Source organism: Bos javanicus, chromosome 4, assembly GCF_032452875.1.
Source record: "Bos javanicus breed banteng chromosome 4, ARS-OSU_banteng_1.0, whole genome shotgun sequence".
Classification (NCBI taxonomy): Eukaryota; Metazoa; Chordata; class Mammalia; order Artiodactyla; family Bovidae; genus Bos; species Bos javanicus.
The window spans coordinates 33157503-33181404 of record NC_083871.1 but is presented as its reverse complement, the minus strand read 5'-3'; the positions used below and the strand labels follow the sequence as shown (position 1 = coordinate 33181404).

At 35.3% G+C, this 23902-nt stretch overlaps 2 protein-coding genes across 5 annotated transcripts in view; one reads left to right on the top strand and one right to left on the bottom strand.

The window, feature by feature from the left end:
* Positions 1-23902, bottom strand: part of RUNDC3B (RUN domain containing 3B) — a 170688-nt gene that overhangs the window by 130204 nt on the left and 16582 nt on the right. For all 4 annotated transcript variants that reach the window (XM_061413723.1, XM_061413726.1, XM_061413724.1 and 1 more), the window contains exon 2: positions 14246-14361. In XM_061413723.1, coding sequence (XP_061269707.1) covers positions 14246-14361 — 116 coding nt within the window. The remainder of the gene's footprint in view (positions 1-14245; positions 14362-23902) is intronic.
* LOC133246745 (ATP-dependent translocase ABCB1-like) overlaps positions 16061-23902 on the top strand; it is a 109933-nt gene continuing 102091 nt past the window's right edge. Inside the window, exon 1 of the mRNA XM_061415372.1 lies at positions 16061-16065. The gene's annotated coding sequence lies outside the window, so the exon portion shown is untranslated. The remainder of the gene's footprint in view (positions 16066-23902) is intronic.

Sequence of the window (23902 nt, the reverse complement as noted above, 5' to 3'; positions counted from 1 at the left end):
TTTTCAGATCCTTCTGTTCTTAATTTCTGGTTTAATTTTGTTAGAGTCAGAGAACATAGTTTGTATGATTTTAATTCTTTTAAATTTGTTAAGGTCTGTGTTATGGCTCAGAATAAGATCTTTTCGAATGTTCCATTTGTCCTTGAAAAGAACATACAACCTACTGCTGTTGGGTGGAGTGTTTTATAAATGTCAATTAAGTCAGTTGGTTCAGATCTTCTATATTATTGCTGTTATAATATTTTTATATGCTATTTTATTTTTTATTCTTTATATGCTGTAATATTTTATGCTGTTTTATATTATTGCTGTTATGTTATGCTGTTCAGATCTTCTATATTACTAATATTCTGTCTAGTTGACCTACTGGTTATTATAAGAGTGCTGTAGTTAATGGGGCTTCCAGATGGTACAGTTGGTAAAGAATCCACCTGCCAAAGCAGGAGACTCAAGAGATGAAGTTTCAGTCCCTGGGCCAGGAAGATCCCCTGGAGTAGGAAATGCAACCCAACCCAGTATTCTTGCCTGGAGAATTCCACGGACAGAGGAGCCTGGTGGGCGACAGTCCATGGGGTCGCAAAGAGTCAAACACAAATGAACAATTGAGCATCCACACAGGCACACTGTAGTTGATAAGTACAACTGTAGATTTCTCTCTCTTTTTTTTTTTTTTTGGCCACATTGTGAGGCATGTGAGACCTTACTTTCCTGACTAGGGATCAAACCCATGCCCCCTGCAATGGGAGTATGGAGTCTTAACTACTGTACAAGCAGGGAAGTCCCTACTTGTAGATTTTTCTATCTTTAATTCTCTGGTCAGTCCATCAGCTTTTGCTTTTTGAAGCTATGTTAACTGTACGTATCTTAGGATTTTTTATGTCTTCTGAACAAATAGACTCTCTTTTTATTATGTAAATGTCCACATTCAATCACATCAATTTTCATTGTTCTGGAATTTACATTATCTGATATTAATACAGTCACTCCAACTCTCCTTCAATTAGTTTCTGCATGGAATATCTTATTATATCTTTTACTTTTAAACTATCTGTATTACTATAGTAAAGTTTTTTAAAATTTTATATGTTGAGTTTTTTCCCCAAATGATCTCTTTTAATTGGTATGTCTAGGTCATTTACATTTAATGCAATCAATAATACAATTGGAGTTAGTTCTACCAGTTGACTGTATTTCTCTTAGCCTTTTTTCCCCCCTGCCTTCTTTTGGGTAATTTGAATATTTTCAGTATTCCATTTTAATTTAGCTATTAGGTTTTTTTCTAGATCTCTTACTATTTTTATAGTCACTGATTAAGGATTACAATGTAAAACCTAACCTTTGAGATATCTGGGACATTAAACACACCAACATTTACATTATAGGGGTCCCTGAAAGAGAAGAGAGAGAGAGGGCCCGAGAAAAATATTTTTAGAGATTATAGCTGAAAAATTGCCTAACATGAGAAAGGAAACACTGACTCAAATTTGGGAAAGTACAGAGAGTCCCATACAGGATAAAGGCAAGGAGGAACACGCCAAGACACATATTAATCAAACTGAAAAAATTAAATACAGGGAACAAGGGAAAAGCAATACATAATTTACAAGTGGTGGTGGTTTAGTTGCTAAGTCATGTTCAACTCTTGTGACCCTGTGGACTGTAGCCCACCAGGATCCTCTGTCCACGGGATTTAATCAGAAGAGAAGCCAAGAAAAAGAGGAAGAGAAAAAAGATCTCCAAAATCAAATCCAAAATAATTAAGAAAATGGCAATAGGAACATTACTTTAAATGTAAATGGATTAAATGCTCCAACCAAAAGATACAGACTGCCTGAATGGATACAAAAACAGATCCATATATATGCTATCTACAAGAGACCCACTAGAGATCTAGGAACACATCCAGACTGAAAGTGAGGGGACAGAAAAAGGTATTCCATACAAATGGAAATCAAAAGAAAGCAACAATAGCAATATCCTTCTGAAACTCCTCCCAAAAACTACTGAGGAAAGAAGATTCTTAAGCTCATTTTAAGAGGTCATCATCACCCTGATATCAAAACCAGACAAAGATACCACAAAAAAAGAAAATTATAGGCCATTTATCACTAATGAACATAGATGCAAAAACCCTCAACGAAGTACCAGCAAACCAAATCCAACAATACATTAAAAGGATCACACACCATGGTCAAGTGGGATTTATCCTAGGGAAATAAGGATTCTTCAGTATATGAAAATCAATCAATGTGATACACCCCATTAGCAAACTGAAGAATAAAAACCATATGATCATCTCAATAGATGCAGAAAAAACTTTTAGCAAAATTCAACACCCATTTATGCTAAAAAAAAAAAAAAACAACACAAAAAACTCTCTAGAGAGTGAGTACAGAGGGAATCTACCTCAACAAACAAAGGTCATATACAACAAACCCACAGCTAACATCATTCTCAATGGTGAAAAAATAAAAGCATTTCCTCAAAGATCAGGAACAAGACAAGGGATGTTTACTCTCACCACATTTATTCAACATAATTTTGGATATCCTAGCCATGGCAATCAAGGAAGAAAGTGAAATAAAAGGAATCAAAATTGGGAAAGAAGAAGTAAAACTGTCACTGTCTGTAGATGATATGATAGTATATACACAGAAAACCCTAAAGACACCACCAAACTACTAGAGCTCATCAATGAATTTGGTAAAGTCGCAGGGCACAAAATTAGTAAAGAAATCTCTTGCATTCCTATATACTAACAATGAAAGAGCAGAAAGAAAAATAAGGAAACAATCCCATTTACTGTCCCATCTGAAAGAATAAAATACCTAGGAATAAACCTATGTAAGGAGGCAAAAGACCTGTAGTCATAAAACTATGAAACACTAATGAAAGAAATCAAAGATGACAAGCAGACAGAAGATATACCATGTCCTTGGATTGGAAGAATGAAAATACTGTCAAAATAATTATGCTACCCAAAGCAATCTAGACATTCAATGCAATTCATATCAAATTACCAGTGGTATTTTTTCACAGAACTAGAACAAAAAAAAGTTTTCAATTTGTATGGAAATACAAAAGACCCTCAATAGCCAAAACAATCTTGAGAAAGAAAAACAGAGCTGGAGGAATCAGGCTCCCTGACTTCAGACTATACTACAAAGTATACTACAAAGTATTTGGTCATCAAAACAGTATGGGACTGGCACAAAAGCAGATAGATAGATTAATGGAACACAACAGAAAGTGGAGAGATAAACCTATGCACCATAGCCAGCTAATAAGACAAACAAGTCAAGAATAAAATCATGGAGAAAAGACAGTCTCTAATAAGTGGTGCTGGGAAAACTGGACAGCATGTAAAAGAATAAAACTAGAACATTCTTTAACATCATACATAAAAATAAACTCAAAATGGGTCAAATACCTAAATATAAGATCCAGACACTATAAATCTCTTAGAGGAAAACAGGCAGAACACACTATAACATAAACTGGAACAATATCTTTTTGGATCCACCTCCTAAAGTAATAAAAACAAAAATTAACAAATGGGACCCATTTAAACTTAAAAGTTTTTGCACAAAAAAGAAAGTGTAAACAAAATGAAAACCATTTTCACAAAATGGGAGAAAATATTTGCAAACAAAGAGACCAACAATGGATTAATCTCCAAAATACACAAACAGCTCATGCAGCTCAATATAAAAAAATAAACAACTCAACCAAAAAATAGGAGTAAGATCTAAACAGACATTTCTCCAAAGAGGACATATAGATGGCCAAAAGCACAGGAAAAGATCCTCAACATCACTAATTATTAGAGAAATGCAAATCAAAACTACAATGATAACCTCATACCAGTCAGAATGGCCAACAACAAAAAGTATACAAATAATAATGCTGGAGAGGATGTGGAGAAAAAGGAACCCTCCTGCACTGTTGGCAGGAACATAAACTGGTACAACTGGTCAACTGGAGAACACTATGGAGGTTCCTTAAAAGAATGAAATATAGAACTACCATATGATCCAGCAATTGCACTTTTTCCCACAAATCTGGAGAAAACCATACTTCCAAAAGATATATGCACCCCAATGTTCACTGTAGCACTATTTACAATGGCCAAGACATGGAAGCAACCTAATATCCACTGACAGACGAATGGATAAAGCAGATGTGGTACATATACAATGAAATATTACCCGGTCATAAAAAAGAATGAAATAATGCTGTTAATAGTTTCAATGAGTAATAACCAAGAACAGACTTCACTGCCAAGGAGAAAATAAACTTTGTATCTACAGGACCAAAAATGTATTTAAAAACCAGGGCTACAGGATGCAAATGGGTGAATTTATGTGTAAAAAAAGGGGAAACTTGGAAAAAGGGAGATCTAAACTTAAAAATATATACATAATATATGATATACTGTATTACCTAAATATGAATTTATTAAATAACAGTGATTATATATTATTATGTGTGATATAATATCCAGATATATATATACACACACACACACCCCTGAGTATTTTTCATTTTTAAGAAGTTTTATTGGCATATAGTTGATTTACAATGTTGTGTTAGTTTCTGTTTGTCCAGCAAAGTTAATCAGTTATACACAGAGCCACACTCTTTTAGATTCTTTTCCCATATAGGTCATTACAGAGTACTGGCACCACTGTTTCTTATTCATCTTTAATTGAAAACCATCTTTTCAACTCTCCAGTCTCATTACTACACATAAGCAACGCTCAAGTTCTATATATATATATATCCCTTTTTCCCCTACCATGACACACGGCTTGTGGGATCTTAGTTCCCCAACCACAGATCAAACCCAGGACAGTGGCAGTGAAAGCACGATGTCCTAAGCCCTGGACCACCAGTGAATTCTCCAGTCCTATAGATTCTGCTTGCACAGTACCTCTGTGTTTTCATTTCAATTCCCTTTGCCATCCAGTTCAGACTCTCATTACCTTTCAACCAGACTTATCTTAACAAACATTTCTGACTCCCTACCACTAAGCTCTCCTAACTCTCAAAGTGTCTAGATATTGTTTCCAGATTAATGTTTTGATTCTGATATATTCTTCTGAAACACTTTGAATAACTTCTTACACTATTTTGTCCAACTTTGTAAACTTCAGGTAATTCAAAGTGGTTCAAAAAGTAATCCCAACTTATCTTTCTACCCTTATTTTGCCCTTCTACATACAGAATTTATCTGGGCAAAGCCAAAGAAACTCCTCAGTATTTCCTGGACATAACTCATTTCCTCTCTCCATGCTACCTATGATTTATTCCTTATATTCAAATGCCTGCATCTTGACCTAGACGTCTCAAATGAAATCTCTTTCAGAAGTTTTTTCTTGACCCCTGCCAACAGAGGAAGTCTTGCCATTTTTGACTCTTCTAGAGATCTGAGTATTTTTTAATTACATGACAATAGAAACTATCTAAGAGGAACTAATGAATACTTCCTACTGGTGCCAGACTTGTTTACATCACATCACACACTTTGACCATTAAGTTTAACTGCTCACTCAAATCCACAACAAAGGGTAACGATAACTTTCAAAGAAGAAGAGAAGAGAAAAGTTTGGAACTCTCTCTAGAGACAGCAAAACTTTGTCCTTGGAATGGAAAGCAGGAGTTAAGGAAAATCTTCTCTCTTCCGAACACAAAAGTAGAAATACTAGATAAAATATAATAAATACACTTTTAAACATGGCAAACACAGAAAATAAGAGACTCTAGAAAAACCCTAAAACTGAATGCATCAACATAGACTCAAAATACAGAAAGCAAAAATAGACATATCTATAAGAATAACTTAATAAATTCATCAGGATAATACTTTAAAACTTGTTATTAATAGATCAAACTGACAAAAATGTGACTAGTATTTGAAAAACATAATCAAGAACTGGAAAATACAAATTCTTCTCAATACAGAACATTTATTGAATCTAATAATACAACATTTATGGAAATTAATCATACACTAAGCCATTAAGCAAATCTTATAAATTTCAAAAACATCTGCCATCCAGACCAAATTCTCTAATCAGAAGTCAATTAACATAGAAATAAAAGTGAAAATGTAAAAGCTATTTTCAGAAACATTAAAAATAAACTTCCAAATAACACAGATGCTAAAGAAGAAATAATAAAAAGTAAAAATTACCTGAAAATGAATATTAGTGAAAAGAAAACATATCCAAACTTCTAAATGTAGCCAAAGCAGCATTTGGAGAGAAGGTTAAAAATCAACATAGGCAAAAACAAAGTTATTTGTTTTATTAGTCTATTTGAAAGACATAAAATTAACAAATCTCTGGCAACAGTGCTCATGAAAAAAAAGAGAAAAAAACTAATAATCAATATTAGTGGTATAAAAGGGGACATCTGTGTAGAAATAATACCAGGTAGTCACTAACAGAGCTTTTGTTTATTCTTTAAAAGCAATCTGAATTAAATGCAGGTGGCGCTCTGTATCCATGGATTCAACAAACTGTGGATGGGAAAAAAAAAAAAATTTAATTCCAGAAATTTCCAAAAAGCAAAATTTGAATTTACCAGGTGCTGACAACTATCTTGATGAAAGTGAAAGTGGAGAGTGAAAAAGTTGGCTTAAAGCTCAACATTCAGAAAACGAAGATCATGGCATCCGCTCCCTTCACTTCATGGGAAATACATGGGGAAACAGGGGAACAGTGGAAACAGTGTCAGACTTTATTTTTCTGGGCTCCAAAATCACTGCAGATGGTGACTGCAGCCATGAAATTAAAAGACGCTTACTCCTTGGAAGGGAAGTTATGACCAACCTAGATAGCATATTCAAAAGCAGAGACATTGCTTTGCCGACAAAGGTCCGTCTAGTCAAGGCTATGGATTTTCCTGTGGTCATGTATGGATGTGAGAGTTGGACTGTGAAGAAGGCTGAGCACCGAAGGATTTATGCTTTGAACTGTGGTGTTGAGAAGACTCTTGAGAGTCCAAGGGACTGCAAGGAGATCCAACCAGTCCATTCTGAAGGAGATCAGCCCTGGGATTTCTTTGGAAGGAATGATGCTAAAGCTGAAACTCCAATACTTTGGCCACCTCATGCGAAGAGTCGACTCATTGGAAAAGACTCTGATGCTGGGAGGGATTGGGGGCAGGAGGAGAAGGGGACGACAGAGGATGAGATGGCAAGATGGCATCACAGACTCGATGGACATGAGTTTGAGTGAACTCTGGGAATTGGACAGGGAGGCCTGGCGTGCTGCGATTCATGGGGTCGCAGAGTCGGACACGACTGAGCGATTGAACAGAACTGACAACTATCTGCATAGCATTTACACTGTATTAGGCATCATAAGTAATCTACAGAAGATTCAAACTACACGGGAGGGTGTGTGTAGGTTATATGTAAATACTATGCCATTTTATATGAGGGACTTGGGCATCTGCTGATTTTGGTATCCAGGAGGTCCTCAGAACCAATCCTCCAAGGATATCTAGGAACAACTGTATACCATATCCTTCAGAGGAGGTAGATGGCTGGTAAACGATAAAGACAGGGAGAAGGTTTTTTTGAAAAAAGGAATCTTAGCTTTTAACAATGCCATAAGGATGAACATGTGACGTATCTTTAGATCTCTTCGGTGAGCTTTGACTTTTTTTAAACCATTCAGTTGAATTCATCTATTTTAAGTGCGTCACAATGAAAGGAAAAATGGCAACTAACTAGAGGTTAAATAATTAAGAGGATATAGAGGAAACTGACAACTGTAGAAAAGAATATAGAAATCAACAACCTAACTAGACTGATAAGCATTAAGCAAGTAAATTAGCCATTAAACTGCATTTGTGTATGCACACTGTCTTGTCCCTGCCCCACTCGACCCAGAGTTTCTACTGGCAAATTCTCCCTAATAGATTATTTCAAGATTATGCAAAATTCTTACAAGGATAATAAAAGATAAAACACCTTCATTTATTTAATGAGGTATATATAACCTTGATAACAAAAAAAGTACCAAGTATCAAACAGAAAAATGATAAATTTTGCTCATAAACTCAGAATCAAAGCTTACCACTAGGGCTGCCCTGGTGGCTCAGTGGTAAAGAATCTGCCTGCCAGTGCAGGAGACACAGGTTCGATCCCTGGTGTGCGAAGATTCCACATGCCGCAGAGCAACTAAGCCTGTGTACCACAACTACTGAGCGTGTGCTCCCGAGGCCAGGAGCCACGAGTACTGAGCCCACGTGCCACAACTACTGAAGCCTGCACCCTGGAGCCCACGAGAAGCCACTGCAATGAGAAGCCCACACACCGCAACTAAACAATAGCCCCTGCTTGCCACAACTAGAGAAAAGTCCGCACAGCAACTGAGAATCAGCAGAGCCAAAAAGGAAAAAAAGAAAAATCCTAAATCTTACAAAGTATATTAAAATAATACATGAGGTCCAAATTAGATTGTTCCCAAGGATATATGGATGAATAAACATTAGAAAAACTACTGATGCAATTATTCACATTAAAAAATTAAAGACTACTGGTTCCAGAAACATAAAGTAGATGCTCTCCCCTGCTAAATACAACCCTAAACCCTGACATTATGTATAAAACAAAGCAAAGAAGATTCTGAAGGTGGAGAATTTTAAAAAAGGACCAACTAGGGACCTTGGAACTCAAGAAATGACACAGCAGTTAAGTCCCTCTGTAACCTGAAAAACAGACTTGCTTTCTCCTCTCAAATTTTCTCAATTAAATTTGATGGTGGAAAGAAACATTGTAACACTGTCTAATGTGGTTCTAAATGTATGTACAAGAAACAGCTAAAATAATTTATAAATAGAGGAGAGTAATGCTCATGAAGAAAGGTAAAGTTTTTAAGTTTCAGATTGGAAAATGATGATACCAACAGACCGTGACAAGTTACGTATATATAATACCTAGAGCAATCACTACTATATATACACACACACACACAAAGAGATACACTCAAAAACACTATCGATTAATAAAGATGGAATTCTAAAAAGTTTTGAAACAATTCACAGGAAATAGGAAAAAGAGAAATCAAAAGCAGAGGAAACAAACAGAAAAGTACAAAATAAAAGGAAACTTTCTTGAGTCTATGTTTACATCTTTTGCCAAATTTCAGAAATTTTCAGTCATTATTTCTTTGAGTACATTTTCAGTCTTGTCCTCTTTCTCTCCTTCAAGGACTCTGATGGCAAGAATTTTAGACCTTTTGTTATGATCCCACAGATCCATGAGGCTTTTTGTTTAAGTATCTTCTTTCTAATTTTAGATTATTTTGAGTCTCTGTCATTTAATTAGGAAGTTTCGATTGCTTTGTCTTCCAGTTCACTGAGTCTTTCCTCTTCCCCCTTCACTTTCCTACTGAGCCTAACCATAGAACTTTCCATTTTGGTTTTGTACTTTTCTGTATCAAAATTTCAACTTGTTTCTTCTTTTTATCTTCTATTTCTTTGCAGTGTTTTTCTATTTTTTCACTTGTTTCAAGAATGTTTGTAATTGCTTCAGTGAAGCATTTTTGTCATGACTGATTTGTGATCTGTATCAGTAATTCTAACACCTTTTATCATCTCAGTGTTGACATCTATTGCCTTTTGTTACACATCTTCCTGGTTCTTGGTATGAAAAGCCATCTTTGAATGAAACCTGGATATGTTCATACTGTGTTATGAGACTATGGATCTTATTTAAACCTTCTGTTTTAACTGGCTTTCTGTGACACTGCTCCAGCAGGGGAAGGTCACGGGGTGGAAGGCACCACACTTCATTACTGACATGTAGAGGGAGAGGTTCAAGCTTCCTGGGGGCCTTCACTGACATTTCAGGGAGGAGTCCTCATTACGCTGGGGTGGAGGTGGGAGTATAGGCTGGCTGACAATGCACTGGGAGCAGCCTCATCACTGCTGGGTGATGGTCCAAAGACATAACTCTCTAATACACCTCATTGCTGCTGGGTAGGGATCAAAATCCATGGCAACCCACTCCAACACTCTTGCCTAGAAAATTCCATGGATGGAGGAGCCTGGTGGGCTACAGTCCATGGGGTCACAAAGAGTCGGACACGACTAAGTGACTTCACAACACAAGGGATCAAAATCCAGGCTCTCTATGAACACAGTATGGGAACAGGTGAGAAGACAAGGCTCACAACCAGTGAGGAGGGAAGAAGTGCCAGCTCTCTGCTTGGTCTTCTCTGATACCACACTGTGGTGCTGCTGAGATACTCTGTTCTCATGAGGATGGAATTCTAAGTTCTCCACTCAGCCTCTTCAGGTCTGGGTTGGGGTAATGCCAGTTTTTCTGTAGTATTTGGCTAAAATGGAGTAGACTGTGTCTAAAAAGTCTCCTATCTTGCCAGGGTGTTCTATTCCTTCTATTCCTGGTCTTTTAGCTAGAGACAGCAGATCTTTGTCAGACTGTGTGTGTATGGGCATCCTCCTGTTGATGCCCGCAGGCTACTGGCTTATCCAGTACTCAGTGTTGGATATAAAGCAAGCAGAGAATCCAAGAGACCTGCCACTATGCCATCCTTAAGGAACCAAAGGCCCTAGCCTTCTTCTCCCTACCTTTCCGAGTCTTGTGTTTTATAGGTCTAGAGTTTAATGGGAGAAGTAGGGGAAAGTATGTCTACTTTATCTTCCTGAAAGTAGAAATCCTCCAAAATTTTATTTTTATAGCCACTTCATCTATCTCTAGAGTGAATGATGAAGGGCACTTTCCTGGTGGGCCCACGGGCTAAGACTCCCAATGCAGGGAAGCCAGGGTCCACCCCTGGTCAAGGAACTAGATATCACATGCTGCAACTCAGAGTTTGCATGCCACAACTAAAATCCCACATGCCACAACTGAAAGATCTCGCAAAAGGCAAATGGCTCCCCTGATGGCTCAGACAGTAAAGAATCCGCCTGCAATGCCAGAGGCCTGGGTTCGATCCCTGGGTGGGGAAGATCCCCTAGAGGACGGCATGGCAACCCACTCCAATATTCTTGCCTGGAGAATCCCGCGGACAGAGGAGCCTGGCGGGTCACAAAGAGTCGGACATGACTAAGCAACTAACACTTTCATACTTTCATATGGCAGCTAAGACCTGGTACAGCCAAATAAATAAATATTTTTAAAAAATAAATGAGAATGATTAGGAAAATAATACTTCATTTGTCCCTATCAAACTTGATTTCTAGCAACTGATTTAGAGAATCTAAAACATAAGACAAGCAACAGTTTAGCTTTTAGAAGCTTTGGGATTTTACTTGGCCTTTACTTAAACACAAACAAAAGTGTGATGTGGGAATCAGAAAGTCACTGTAATCTCAAACTCCAGCCAACACAGAAGTTAGCCTATCTGAAGCACTTTACTCAGCTCTGAGTACCAGATTTTAAGGTCCAGTAAACCACTGATAAACCCGAAGAATGAGACTATAGTGGTTCCAGAAGACTGAAAGAACTAGAGATACTTCACCTGAAGAAAGAAAAGGGGAACTAAGGAAAAAGGATTACGTAATAGCGACTTTTAATATGTATTAGGCTCGCAATTTTAAAGAGAGGCAGCAGAGCACGGTCACCTAAGCTGACTTCTTATATTATACATCAGAATTTTCTAACAATCTGAACTGCCCAAAAAATAATGAATAAGGCTGCTGTACTATCCTTTGTTCCCCGATATCAGAAGTATTCAAATGAAGACCGTATGTCCACCAGCTGGAAATATCGCTTGGTGGATTGCTTCAGTAGGAGACAGACTAGTGATTTTTAAGCTATGATTAATGGTGCTGCCTGAAGTGGTACTGTGGAGGTGGGGTGTGATTGCTGCTGAGCTGGAAAAATGCCTGATATTCCCACCCAGCTTCAACAAGACCTTCCACTTACATATCCAGCATCTGCAGTGACTTTTATTAAGGGAGGTGGAAGTGAGCTGGAGAAAAGGATTATGCTTTAGAGCAAAAGTTAAAAAATGACTGAAGTGAAGACATGAACTAAGGCTCCTTTGAACTTTCCATTCTGTGATCAATTCTTAGCTCACAGCTATATTCCAGAAAAGTAAGATCATCATCTCATTACAGCATTACTGCAGACGACATTAATATATGTGATTTTAAAAGTCTTGTTCTTTTGTTTATAATGGGCTGTTAGAATGAATGATGCTCCCTTTGCTACCTGTGTCAGTACAGCCTATAGTGGGCCTGGGGTGAGTTTTTGTTTTTCCTCTGAAAAAAACTGATGAACTAAATGCCTTTTTATTAAAAAAATTAAAAGTAGCTACAGAAAAGTAAGCCTTGTAAACCCAAGAAATTATACATTTTAAACTTCTTCTATCAAGGAAAGAATAGAAAAAATTAGTTGTTACATTAACTAAATTATAAGTGAACACACTATATTATCAAAATAATTATATAACTTTTGCAAAACTAAAGGCAGTTTGCTACATATTAGAATAGCAAAAAATGGGCAATACTATATGAAACTTTCTAGACACCTGAATCTTTAATAAACTACCTCATCATGAAAGTTACAGATCATTTCATGATTCATATCCATACTAACAACAGTGACCACCATAGTTGATCTACAGGAACTTTTTTAAAAGCATGTTTTAAATTATTAATCTTACCAAGCTTAAAAAATTCACAGATTTCAGAATCATCATTCTTACTGTCATTCTAGTGGAATTCTTATCCATAAAATAACTAGAGATTGTATTCTCAACACAGCAGTCCACTGGCTTCTATAGAAATAACATTTATGGTGAAGAAGTCAGTCTAAAGGTCTACAAGGTGTATTTTGCTGAGAAATGATTCATAAAATGGCAGAGAGATGTGCCACTTATATAGTAGTGAGTCTACCCCATCACTCAGCATGGCTAGATCAACATGGTTTGTTTTCTTTGTAGTTTATGTATTTTGTGAACAAATTAAATGCTAAATGGTATACCAAATCAAGGGAATTGAGGTCTTATGATAAAACCTTTGTGGAACATTAAGATACCTCAAACATCACTGCATTTCACATGTTTTAAATATTATTTGTAAATTTACATATAAAGTTTTAAAAATGATAACACAATATAGTAACTATGAAAATATTTCAAAATATTTTCAGACACTTTGCTTTCATAAAAACTTATTTTCTCATAAAGGGTAACATGGAAAATTTAGAAAATAGCAAATAGCAAAACTAAGAAAAATAAATAAACCTTTAAATATACAGAACAATGAACTTTAACAGAAAAGCACCAGTGATTTTTACGGATCCCATTTTAAGATGCAAAGGGCTGAATGAATTCAGATTTTGTTACCTCATTTAACATTTAATTAAATTCAACCATTTATCATAAGCCTACAGGACTGCTCAACTGATTTAAACAATTATAGTAAAAATTGATGCTTTCAGCACTAAAAAGCAAAAAACAGAATTAACTTTCAGATTAAATTTGAGATGCTCATAAATTATATCACCAAAACATTACTTATTTGAAATTACTATACCATTAAGATCATAAAGATAATAAAAACTTAAGTGAAACCATCTAATGATCAAATTTCCTTTAGAGAAAGTAGGCAACTGAATTAATGTGATAGAGTTATCATTTATTACTACTAAAATTTATATACTACATACTATTTCTTGATGTTATCAGCTATATTATACAGATGTATATTTTTAATTTAAAAGTATCATATGTCTGAAGGAACACAGTTTTCATTTTTTCTTTTAAATTTTAAGAGATTTATGTTTCTGACATAAATACATTTACCGATGTTTAAGTCCAGCATCTCTTTTACATAGCTCTTTTTTAATCTACTTACTGCTAAAAAATTTCCAAAGATTTTGAAATTTAATAAAGAAAAGATTAAGCAAACAACGCCTGGTGCTCCTCTGTAAACTGATTAAAATACCAACTAGTAATCTTTGAAGATGAGTTACCTTTTAATTTAAGCTTTTATTTTAATTACATATAGAAAGTGAATCTGCTTCTTGTATGTGGCAATTAATATTCAACATTTTTAATGCATCCTGGAAATGGGTATAAATTCAAGAATAGATTCTTTACCAGGGACATAGCCAAAAGATTAGGTGTTCTAAAATCAGTTTTTTGTTTCTCAAGATGCTGCAGTCTAAATCACACTAAACCGTATAATTTCTAAAATCTCAAGCTTGTTAATAACAGAACTGTTGGAAGAATAAGTAATACATTAGCGCTATTACCTTTCAGTCGGTGACTTAGAATCTGTTCCAAAATGGCTGCAAAGTTGTTAAATTCAGGAGAAGAATCATCAATTGTCTCAAAGCAGGACCGATCAATCAGGGTCTTCACAGAAAACCTATGGGGGAAAAAAATTATTATTGCTTTTAAGTAAACATAATTCATTCACTGAGTAAGAAAAATGGGAGGAAAGCAATCTAGAGAAATATTACAGAAATGTTTTAAAAGATTATATGCTCTGAAAACTCCATTTACTCAAATTCACTCTGTACACAGAAAATTTACAGAAATATCAGCCTTTTTGGCTTATATATTTACTATCTGTTGACTGCATTAAGACTTAGAAATAGTCCACTGTCCTCAGAGTCATTAAAATCAGAATAAACAAAATGACCTAAATTATTAAGTCCAGAGCCATAATACAACTTATGAGTTTAAGCATCAAACCAAAACGTTTTTACGAGTTTTGGAGAAAAAAATCAAGATAGGATTTGAGTATTCATGAAGTGTAGACCCCAAGTTTTTATGAACTACAACAGGAAAACTTATAACTCTGTAAAGTACACTGTATTTTTCCTTCTCTTCAGAATGCCCTTTGTCTCTATTTTTGACTGCCAAATACCAATGCATTTCCCAAGACTCAGCTTAAACGCCATCTTCTCAATGAAGAATTATCCTCTACATATTCCTAGCTCAAAGTAGCATCTTGTTTGTATCTCCTTTAAGAGATGATTACAACTTGTCTTACTGCTATTACTTGTGTTGTCTATCTCTATCTTAAAGTGAAAGTGAGTGAATCACTCAGTCGTGTCTGACTTTTTGTGCCCCCATGGACTGTAGCCATGAGCGCGCACACACTCACCCACACACGCGTGCGCGCGGGAGATAAAGGAGTACAAACTGTTCCTTAGTTTTTAGGCTTACTGGCAATGCTCATTCAACCAGGACAAAAAATACAACACATAAGTATAAAGGAAAATATAAAGATATTTGTTTATATGAGTTAAATAAAGGCAGTCCTCCCTTTGCATATGAAAATAGACTGTGCAAACTGAAATCATGCAGTGTGATCACAATAATCAATAGAAAGAATTATAATTATTCTCTTCCCTTCACAAATTTTTATCAAAACATTAAAAACTCTCTGCTGGCTATAATGCACAGGGAAATGGAAGAAACAGTCAAACATTATTTAGTACACTGTAATTTAAAACATGAGCAATATTGAGAATTAAGGGGTCTTCTTTGTAAAAAAAAAAAAAAAACTTATCTAGTACAGTTTGAAAAGTGTTTATTTTCTTCTCATTGTATAACTTAAAATATTAGTATGAAGAAAGTTGAGCGCCGAAGAATTGATGCTTTTGAACTGTGGTGTTGGAGAAGACTCTTGAGAGTCCCTTGGACTGCAAGGAGGTCCAACCAGTCCATCCTAAAGCAGATCGGTTCTGGGTGTTCATTGGAAGGACTGATGTTGAAGCTGAAACTCCAATACTTTGGCCACCTGATGCGAAGAGCTGACTCATTGGAAAAGACCCTGATGCTGGGAGGGATTGGGGGCAGGAGGAGAAGGGGACGACAGAGGATGAGATGGCTGGGTGGCATCACCGACTCGATGGACATGAGTTTGGGTAAACTCCGGGAGGCCCAGGGATGGCGGGGCCTGGTGGGCTGCTGTCTATGGGGTCACACAGAGTGGGACACGACTGAAATGACTTAGCAGCAGTAGCAGCAGCATAGTACTATTTACAGCAACTGGAGCTCCATGGAGGAACAACTATGTAAAAGGCACAGACAAAAAATAACTATGAAGTAATTAATGGAAGTTTGTCTCTTGTATCTAATAGACAAGTTAGATAAATACTACGTGTAATGCATGAATACCAAAAGAAATAAAAACAAAGTAAACCAAAATCAAATTAAAGCAGGGACTTGAAATCCACTTTTGTTTCCTCTGCCCTTTTCATTGACAATACACTAGAAAAGTGCTGTCAATCTTCAGCAAACTTTTAACAATAACAAAAAAGTTTAATGTTCTTATTTCATAAGAGAAAGAAATGCTAAGTGTTCATAAAATGAATAAACAAAAGCCATATAGTCTCCACCTCCATCTTTGACCTGAAAAGAAGGAAACTTCTGAATGTTTCTCTCTAATCTTTAATAGAATAGAATGGAATATCTAACTCTGTAATCACATTCAAGGTAGCAGTAACCTACCTCAATTTCAAAAAAGTATAGCATTTAAAATAGTAAGCACACAGGTAAAATGAACTGAAAATGATATTTAAAGATAACAGAGTGCTTATTTCACCAAAAGGAGCTAGAACTCAATTTCCACCTGTAACAGCCTTGTAAGATTTCAGCCACTACTGTCCTCCAGGAATAACATAAAACTACCTAACAAATGCTCTTTGTAAAAGTGATAGGAAGGAAAAGTCATGGAGAGTTAACATATATATTTTTGTAGCATCAAGAGCCCTGTACAGATCAATCAATAGTCAATAAAATATGAATCTATCATGTTGTTTTAGTAGATTATCTCCTACAGAAGACATTATGTGCATGACACAAATCTAAAATGGTGAACCTCGGAGCATCAGATTACTTGTAAGTCAACATGTGACTAAAAACCAAAACAAAAGCAAAGCGTAAATATCCTAAAGCATATCATTAGACACATTTTCTGTTATTTTCAAGCATGAAGATATTTTAAGGCTGAGAAAGCATTTCAAATAATTTCTATTATAACAAGGTTAAAATGAAGAAATTACTGTTTTCCAGCATTGCTTCATCATTTATAGCCTGCTCTTCTCCTGTCAACACAAATCAAAACTTCAGAAGGCAAATTAGTTCTTTAGAGTCCATGCTTTTACTTCTAGCTAGCCAAGTCTTCCCATTCAGCATTTACTTCTCCAGAATTATGCAGCTAGCTCCATTATGCCAGAATAGTGAGAATCTTTTCCTCCATAATCCAGTAACTAAGACATGTTATAAAAACCAAACCTGTAAAAAGAATTTCAGTACATCTAAAAAATATCACACAGATGCTGAGCTATTTCCTGATAATGATGACATTAATATTAGTCATCTATTTCCCAAAGAGTACTGATTTTAAAATAATGAAATGACAATTTGATGAATGTCTAAAAATACCAAATCAAGTCTAAGTAACAGCTTTCACATAAGAATTAAAAAGTAAAAAAATTTACATAAAAGGGTCTTTTAATTAAATGCTGTTTTTTGAAATGTCTGTCTTAAAAGATTCTCTTTCCTACCTTCAATGTTCAAATAAAATTTTGTTAGTGCAGAAATTTTAAAAATGAGTGTGACTAAAACCATCAAATTTAAGAAAGCAGGAACTACCTTTTTCCCTTTGGAAACATATCAAGAAAGATGTTTACCAAAACTACATTTAAAAAAAAATCTTCACTACACCCATTTAAATTAATTCCTTCCACAGTAAACAGATTTCTAACATAACAGTAACAACAAATAATTAAAGGCAAAAAAATGTGACAACAAAATCAAAAATAAAACAGCTTTTCCAGAGAAAACTAAAAACAGAGTTACTATATGATCCAGCAATCCCACTCCTGAGCATATATCCTCAGAAAACATAATTTGAAAAGATACATGCATCTTAATGTCCACAGAAGCACTATTTACAATAGCCAAGATATGGAAGCAAGTAAATGTCCATCAACAGATGAATGGATAAAGAAAATGTGGTACATATATACAATGGAATATTACTCAGCCATAGAAAAGAATGAAATAATGCTATCTGCAGTAATATGGATGGATCTAGAGATTATCATACTCAGTGAAGTAAGCCAGACAGAAAGACAAGTATCATACCATTGATATGTGCAATTTTTAAAAGAATGATACAAATGAACTTATTTGCAAAACAGAAAGAGACTCAGAGACATAGAAAACAAACAAGTTACTAAAGGGGAAAGATGGGGAAGTGATAAATTAAGAGTTTGGGATTAATAGATACATACTACTATATATAAAACAGATCACCAACAGGGACCTACTGTAGAGCACAGGGAACTATACTCAATATTTTGCAATAATCTATAAGGGAAAAGAATCTGAAAAGGAATATCTACATCCATATATCTGGATCACTGTGCTGTATAGTTTAATAAGATATTATAAATCAACTATACTCAATAAAAAAAAAAAAGAATCTCATTGCAGGTCCCCCCAAAATGACTTCATGAAATATCTCACTCTTTATTAGAAAAGTAACTATTAAAAGTAGAAATTCATCTTTAATATTTAAAGGCCCTGTATTAGTAATATACAAAGACGTATTCACATACACAGAGAAGAATCAAGTAGAAAAGAAATATATTTCCATCTCTTTAAAACAAGCTTACATAATCTTAACTATTTGTCAAACATGCATCAGAAAAATATTAATTTCACAAAATCAGATTTTCTTATCTATATTTTTATATTCCTTTATATGGAATTATACCTGAAGATAAACAAAGTACATTAAAGCATATAGAATCATTACATTTCAAAACCAAAAGGAGTTCAGAATAGCTATAATCATTTATGAGTGATATTTTAAAAAGTCACATAAGTATCTGAATTGTAAGAGAATTCTTTCCACTACTACGACACCAAATTTACAGGATTCCTTATAATATATTATTATTGCAAGTAGCCTTTACCAAGGGGTGAGGTAACTATCCTCTGCCATTGCTGTATCTATAATCAATAATCTACAAGGAGATGGCTGCCAAGAGACATGATACAATCCACCCCAAATGTAAAATAGTGACTATGGATGATAATGAGCACCGCATCCAGGTATCTATTCATTGGAAAGCCTATTTCTTTTATTTTATACCAGAAACCCCTCCCAAATCTATCTGAATCAGCAATTCACCTTATTTTCTTTTAAAGTCTCATGACAGTTAAGAATTCCCAACAGTCATGTGTTTTCCCCCTTCATCTTTCCTAAAATTTAAATCTCCTTTATAAGTAGAAAAAAACTTTCCACATACCCGTTTAGCAGGAGTCTCGGATTATCATCCACAGGCAAAAACCAACCAGTTGCTTGTTTCTATAAAGTTTTACTGAAACACAGAAGAAAAAAGTTCCAACCCTCTTCTCTGGAATATACACCCTGTAACTCAAAAGTCTCTTTTGACAGTTTACCACTTTTTTTTTTCTTTATAAATTTTGCTTAGTGTAAAAAAATGAGAGACAGAGAAAGAGAGGTATATTTTAAAATATTTTCCCCATGTGTACTATGAAAATTGCTTGTAAAACAGAACTGTGAACACCTAAGACTGAGATATCGTATTAACATCTTGTATTGCTACATAAGCAGACTGACAACAGCAGATTGCAGCACATGAAAAATAACCTGAAGCACTATCTTTCAACAAAAGGACAAGACAATTTTTTAAACATTTTTAAAATTTATTCTGTTATTGAAGGATAATTGTTTTACAGAATTTTGTTGTTTTCTGTCAAACCTCAACATGAATCAGCCATAGGTATACATACACCCTTCCCTTTAGAAGCTCCCTCTCCATCCCACTCCTCTAGGTTGATAAAGAGCCCCTTTTTGAGCTTCCTGAGCCATACAGCAATTCCCCCTTGGCTATCTATTTTACATATGGTAATATAAGTTTCCATGTTACTCTTTCCATACCTCTCACCCTCTCCTCCCCTCTCCCCATGTCCATAAGTCTATTCTCTATGTCTGTTTCTCCATGTAGCCCTGTAAATTAATTCAGTACCATTTTTCTAGATTCCATGTATACGCATTAGAATACAATATTTATCTCTTTCTGACTCACTTCACTCTCTATAATAGGTTCTAGGTTCATCCACCTCATCAGAACTGACTCAAATGCATTCCTTTTTATGGCTGTATATGTACAGCCATATGTACATTGTAAATATGTACCACAACTTCTGTATCCATTCATCTGTCGATGGACATTTAGGTGGCTTCCATGTTCTAGCTATTGTAATCAGTGCTGCAATGAATGAGATACATGTGTCTTTTTCAATTTTAGTTTCCTCAGAGTATAGGCCTAGGAGTGGGATTGCTGGGTCATATGGTGGTTTTAATCCTAGTTTTTTAAGGAATCTCCATACCATCTTTCACAGTGGCTGTATCAATTTACATTCCCACCAACAGCGCAACAGTATTCCCTTTTCTCCACACCCTCTCCAGTATTTACGGTTTGTAGACTTTTTGACGATGGCCATTCTGAGCAGCATGAGGTGATATCTCATTGTGGTTTTGATTTGCATTTCTCTAATAATGAGCGATGTTGAGCATCTTTTCATGTGTTTGTTAACCATTTGTATGTCTTCTTTGGAGAAATGTCTGTTTAGGTCTTTTTCCCACTTTTTGATTGGGTTGTTTGTTTTTCTGGTATTGAGCTCTATGAGCTGCTTTTATATTCTGGGCTTTTGTTTTGGGGGAGATTTTTGATCACAGTTTCAATTTCAGTGCTTATAATTGGGTTGTTCATAATTTCTATTTCTTCCTGTTCAGTCTTGGAAGATGGAACTTTTCTAAGAATCTGTCCCTTTCTTCCAGGTTATCCATTTTATTGCCATATGGTTGTTCATAATAGTCTCTTATAATCCTTTGCATTTCTGCATTGTCTGTTGTAACCTCTCCTTTTTCATTTCTAATTTTGTTGATTTGCTTCTTCTCTTTTTCTTGATGAGTCTGGCTCAAGGTTTGTCAATTTTGTTTATCTTCTCAAAGAACCAGCTTTTAGTTTTATTAATCTTTACTATTGTTTCTTTCATTTCTTTTTCATTTATTTCTGCTCAGATCTTGATGTTTCCTTCTACTGATTTTGAGGGTTTTTGGTTCTCCTTTTTCCAGTTGCTTTAGGTGAAAAGTTAGGTTGTCTATTTGACGTTTTCCTTGTTTCTTGAGGTAGGATTGCATTGCTATACATTTTTCTCTTAGGACTGCTTTTGCTGCATTCCATAGGTTTTGAGTTGTCATGTTTTCATTGTCATTTGTTTCTAGAAATTTTCTGACTTCCCTTTTGATTTCTTCAGAAACCTGTTGGTTATTTAGAAACGTGTTGTTTAATCTCCATGTGTTTGTGTTTTTTAGATTTTTTTCTTGTAATTGATATCTAGTCGCGTAGCACTGTGGTTGAAGATACTTGATATGATTTTAATTTTCTTAAATTTACTAAGGTTTGATTTGTGACCCAAGATGTGGTTGATTCTGGAGAATGTTCCATGTGCACATCAGAAGAAGGGGTATTCTTTTGCATTTGGATCGAATGTCCTGAAGATATCAATGAAATCCATTTCATCTAATGTATCATTTAAGACTTGTGTTTCCTTATTAATTTTGTTTTGATGATCTGTCCATTGGTGTGAGTGGGGTGTCAAAGTCTACTATTATTGTGTTATTGTCAATTTTTCCTTTTATGTTTGTTAGTGTTTGTCTTACGTATTGAGATGCTCCTATGTTGGGTGCATAGATATTTACAATTGTTATGTCTTCCTCTTGGATTGATCCCTTGGTCAATATGTAGTGTCCTTCCTTATCTCTTATATTGTTCTTTAGTTTAAGGTCTATTTTGTTTGATATGAGGATTGTTAAAAAAAAAAAAAACAACTTTCTTTTGAAAGTAAAAAAATACTTACTTTTGCTTCCCATTTGCATGGAATGTATTTTTCCATCCTCTCACTTTCAGTCTATATGTGTCTTTAGGTCTGAAGTGGGTTTCTTGTAGACAGCGTATATATGGGTCTTGCTTTTCTATCCATTCAGCCAATCTGTTTCTTTTGGTTGGAGCACTTAATTTATTTATATTTAAAGTAATTATTGATATATATGTTCCTATTGCAATTTTATTAGTTGTTTAGGGTTGATTTTGTAGATCTTTTTTCTTCTGTTGTATTTCTTGACTACATAAGTCCCTTTAACATTTGTTATAAAGCTGGTTTGGTGGTCCTGAATTCTCTTAACTTTTGCTTGTCTGAAAAGCTTTTTATGTCTCCATCAATTTTGAATGAGATCCTTACCAGGTACAGTAATCTTGGTTGTCGGTTTTTCCCTTTCAGTACTTTAAATATATCCTGCCATTCCCTTCTGACCTGCAGAGTTTCTGCTGAAAGATCAGCTGTTAAACGTATGGAGTTTCTTTTGTATGTTACTTGTTGCTTCTCCCTTGCTGCTTTTAATATTCTTTCTTTGTGTTTAGTCTTTGTTAGTTTCATTAGTATGTGTAGGACAAAACAATTTTTTACAACTTGTTTAAAATTAGAAAGTATTCAAACAAAAAAAATTTCCCATCTTAAATTAATTCATTTGATTTCTTATATGAAATAATTTCCAATTAAAATCAGCTTAATAAAGAATACTTTCACTGGACACCTGTATCACATATCACTTTGGAATTCAATTCTTCTTTGTCCAAACACAAATGAAAATATTCAAGTAATGTATTTTAACATAAGTAAGCTATCAAGGCTTCCCAGGTGGCTCAGTGGTAAAGAATCTATCTGCCAACACAGGAGATGAGGGTTCGATCCCTGGATTGGGAAGATCGCCTGGACAAGGCAATGGTAACTCACTCCAGTATCCTTGCCTGGGAAATTCTATGGAGAGAGGTGCCTGGAAGGCTACAGCCCACAGGGTCACAAAAAGACTGGGACACTATTTTGCAACTAAACAATAACAATGACAAGTTATCTAGTAATCTAGATAGACAGTTCTACTACTGAAGTTATTAGATTTTTTAATTTCAATGCTTATTTTTTTCACAGTTTTTAAAGGTTTTCAGTTCAGTTCGTTCAGTCACTCAGTCATGTCCAACTCTTTGCAACCCCATGAATCACAGCACGCCAGGCCTCCTTGTCCATCACCAACTCCCAGAGTTCACTCAAACTCACGTCCATCGAGTCAGTGATGCCATCCAGCCATCTCATCCTCTGTCGTCCCATTCTCCTCCTGCCCCCAATCCCTCCCAGCATCAGAGTCTTTTCCAATGAGTCAACTCCTCGCATGAGGTAGCCAAGGTACTGGAGTTTCAGCTTTAGCATCATTCCTTCCAAAGAAATCCCAGAGCTGATTTCCTTCAGAATGGACTGGTTGGATCTCCTTGCAGTCCAAGGGACTCTCAAGAGTCTTCCCCAACACCACAGTTACCTGACATTCCACTGATAATTACTAGAAATTATCTGCTATATTCCTCATGCTGTACAATATATCCCTGTAGCTTTATATCTAGTATAAAATATAGTAAAAAAAATTTTTTTTTAAGCATGTACCTCTTAATCTCCTACCCTTACACTACCCCTCCCCCAGTCATCCACCCACTGGTAACCACTGGTTTGCTCTCTGTATCTGTGAATCTAAAGCTATTCAATGTTTAAAACCCCTAATTAGAGATTATTCATAATGGTGGCTTTTTTTTTAAGAAGTGAGAATGGTTCTTTAGTTTACCTTCAGTCTTGTTTTAGAACTATCCACTGCTACTATTATTCACTAGTTGGACATAATTACCTCATTTGACAAACATTCCTACTATGTACTAGATGCTGGGAATAAAATAGATGCTCAATAAACTATGATTTCTGGACTTGAGAAATGCACATTCCAATAGAAGACAAAAAGATAATCAGATTACAGC